Source organism: Pteropus vampyrus, unplaced genomic scaffold, assembly GCF_000151845.1.
Source record: "Pteropus vampyrus isolate Shadow unplaced genomic scaffold, Pvam_2.0 Scaffold412, whole genome shotgun sequence".
In the NCBI taxonomy this organism is placed as follows: domain Eukaryota; kingdom Metazoa; phylum Chordata; class Mammalia; order Chiroptera; family Pteropodidae; genus Pteropus; species Pteropus vampyrus.
In genome coordinates this window covers 474306-476873 of record NW_011889193.1, presented here as the reverse complement: position 1 = coordinate 476873, position 2568 = coordinate 474306, and the positions used below count along the sequence as shown (strand labels likewise).

Genomic DNA, 2568 nt, shown 5'->3' with positions numbered 1-2568 from the left:
AAGAACTTCTACTACGCCGCGGTGCCTTCCGCCAGGAACGTCCCCTACGGCAAGTGAGTGTCGCCTGCGCCCCCGTGCTGCTCGCTCGGGGCCCCGGGGGACGTGGAGTGGGCTGTGGCCGGAGTGGAGAATGCCCCCGGTGTGGGGGGCCCGGTGGGGGTGCAGCAGGCTCACGGGGACACGGGCGCCCCCCGTTCTCACGGGCACATTTCCAGGCGCGGAGCAGGGAGCCCGTCCGTTCGCACGGTAAAGGCGCCGTGTGTCTCTCCCCAGCATTCAGAGCCGACTGGAGCTCAGGAAGAGGCTGGCCTGCAAGCCCTTCAAATGGTACCTGGAGAACGTGTACCCCGAGCTGAGGTGAGCCCAGGGCTTGGAGCAGCCCACGTCCCCGAGGCCGGGAGCGGGGAGCCCGTGTGGCGTCCCCACCCACAGCCGTCCCCACACGCCGCTGAGAATGCGCCTGCTGAGCTGTCCTCCTGTTCTTCTCAGAGCTGGGCACAGTCCCAAGGTGTCACTTGTTTAGCTTGTCCCTGCTGGGCAGATGGCAGGGCCCAGGGACCCAGGGGGCTGCTGCTTAGCCAGCTCCGCAAGTGGCCAGAGCATCAGCTCGCAGCCCCCGTGTGCACTCTGTGCCTCGGCCCTGGTGCCTCCGTCCTGAGCCCTCCCTGTCCCCGGTTCCCCCGGCCCATATCTGGCCTGTCACTCTGACACAAGCTCTGCATCCCAAGAAAGAAGTAACGTTCTCGTCAGAACAGGCCTCAGGGTGCGTCTGACCTTCATCTTAAAGCGACTGCCGGATAGCTTGGCCTTCACGTGGCCCAGTCCGTATCCGAATGTCCCCAGAGCAGCTCACAGTGACCGAGTGCAGGTCCCCACCCTCGTCCCGTGTGCCGACGGCCCCTTCAGAGCCTTGTCACAGACTCGCCGGGGCGCAGTGGTCGGCCCGCCTCCGTCATAGCTTGGCCGGGGGCTGGGAACGGTGAGGTCCCCAGCAGGCAGCCCCGGTCACCGTCTCTCCCCAGAGGGGCTTCTGCACGTGCACTGCGGCCCCACGAAGGTGTCCACTTTGCTTTGGCGTCACCGTCCCCTGTGACTGACGCGAAGTGCACTCTTTGACCCTGCTTGTCCGTGTTTTGTGGTGCACTGAGCCCTGCACCACGTGAGACCCCACCCGGGGTGCTCGGGACCACGGCCGTGTGTGGGTCCGTGCGCCCCGTCCTTGCGGGGCGAGGGAGACGGCGGCCGAGTACCCGCCTGGTGTCCGGGTGAGAGTTTCCCGGGGCCAGGCAGCCGCCGACCGCTGAAGGGGTGCGGGGTGCGGGGTGTGGGGTGCGGGGTGTGGGTGCTGCCACCGCCCTGCTGGGGGGCCCTGCGGAAGGGGCCGAGGTCAGAGAGCAGGAGTGAGGCTGCTCGCTGTGCGGGAGAAGACGGGGCTGACCCCCCGAAGCACGCGGCTGCGCCCCCGAGCGCTGTCAGGCCTCCTGGCAAACCCGCCCGCGTCCCCTCTGCTCGGCGAAGGTCAGACCCTGGCCCAATGCAAGCATGGAGGCCGCAGGCCCCGCCACACCCAGCTTTGTCTCAGTGACCCCCGGGGGCTCCGCGGGGGCTTCTCTTCCCGACGCAGAGCAGGACGGGCCGGCAGCTCCCGTTAGGCCGAGAGCCCTGCTGCTCCATGGAGCTGCCCGTGGGGGGTGGGGCCGGTGCCCTTCCCTTCCGCCGGGGCCGAGACCCCCAGGCAGGGTGGGTGGCGGGCAGATGACTCTCCTGTTGCTTGCAGGGTTCCTGACCACCAGGACATAGCTTTTGGGGCCTTGCAGCAGGGGACCAACTGCCTTGACACTTTGGGCCATTTTGCTGATGGTGTCGTTGGAGTTTACGAATGTCACAATGCCGGGGGGAACCAGGTATGTACGCAGGGTGGACGGCAGCCCCTGGAGACCCAGAGAGCCCCACGAGGGGGCCCAGCTGCCTCCTTCTCCTGTGACCGCAGATGTGTGTGGGGACACGGCCTGCTGCAGGCGGCCTCAGGGTCGGACGGGGCGTCCCAGGTCTTGTCTGACGCCTGGAGCCCGTCACCGGCCTCGGGCTGCTCCAACCCCGACATCCGGGGACCGACCGGGGCCGGCTGCGGGCTGGCGGCCTTTTCCGGCTCCGCGTCTTCGCGCCACCCCGCCCTCTCCCCCTGCGGTGCGTGCGCACCCGAGTGCCCGTCCTGAGTCTGGTCCGCGTGTGCCAGTGAACACTGCCTGCGTGCCCACTTAGTGGGTGCTTTGCCGTGGTCGCTGGTGGCCGAGGTCAGTCGTTCCTGCCCTTGGACAACAGTAGTTTAAGGTGCAAGGTGCTCATGGCTTCTGGCGTCGGTTTGTCACACACACCTTTTCCCGGGGGCATCAACCCCCTGCCCCGGGGGAGAGGGGGCCGCGGAGGCTGCACGAGCCCAACCGTGTGTCCAGGAGGCAGCCGAGGGTGGGCGTCGTGCACGGAGAGGCTGGACAGCACCGTGTCCCCTGCCACCTTCTCAAACACGCCGGCTCGCGAAAGGCAGTGGAGCTCAGTGCGTCAGACTTA

General features: G+C 67.8%; 1 protein-coding gene across 1 annotated transcript in view; it reads left to right on the top strand.

Moving 5' to 3' along the window:
- GALNT2 (polypeptide N-acetylgalactosaminyltransferase 2) overlaps positions 1-2231 on the top strand; it is a 23401-nt gene extending 21170 nt beyond the window's left edge. The window contains exons 11-13 of the mRNA XM_023523788.1: positions 4-53; positions 274-357; positions 1778-2231. Of these exons, the coding sequence (XP_023379556.1) occupies positions 4-53; positions 274-357; positions 1778-2216 (573 nt within the window). The 3' untranslated portion in view covers positions 2217-2231. The remainder of the gene's footprint in view (positions 1-3; positions 54-273; positions 358-1777) is intronic.
- Positions 2232-2568: the final 337 nt, after the last annotated feature.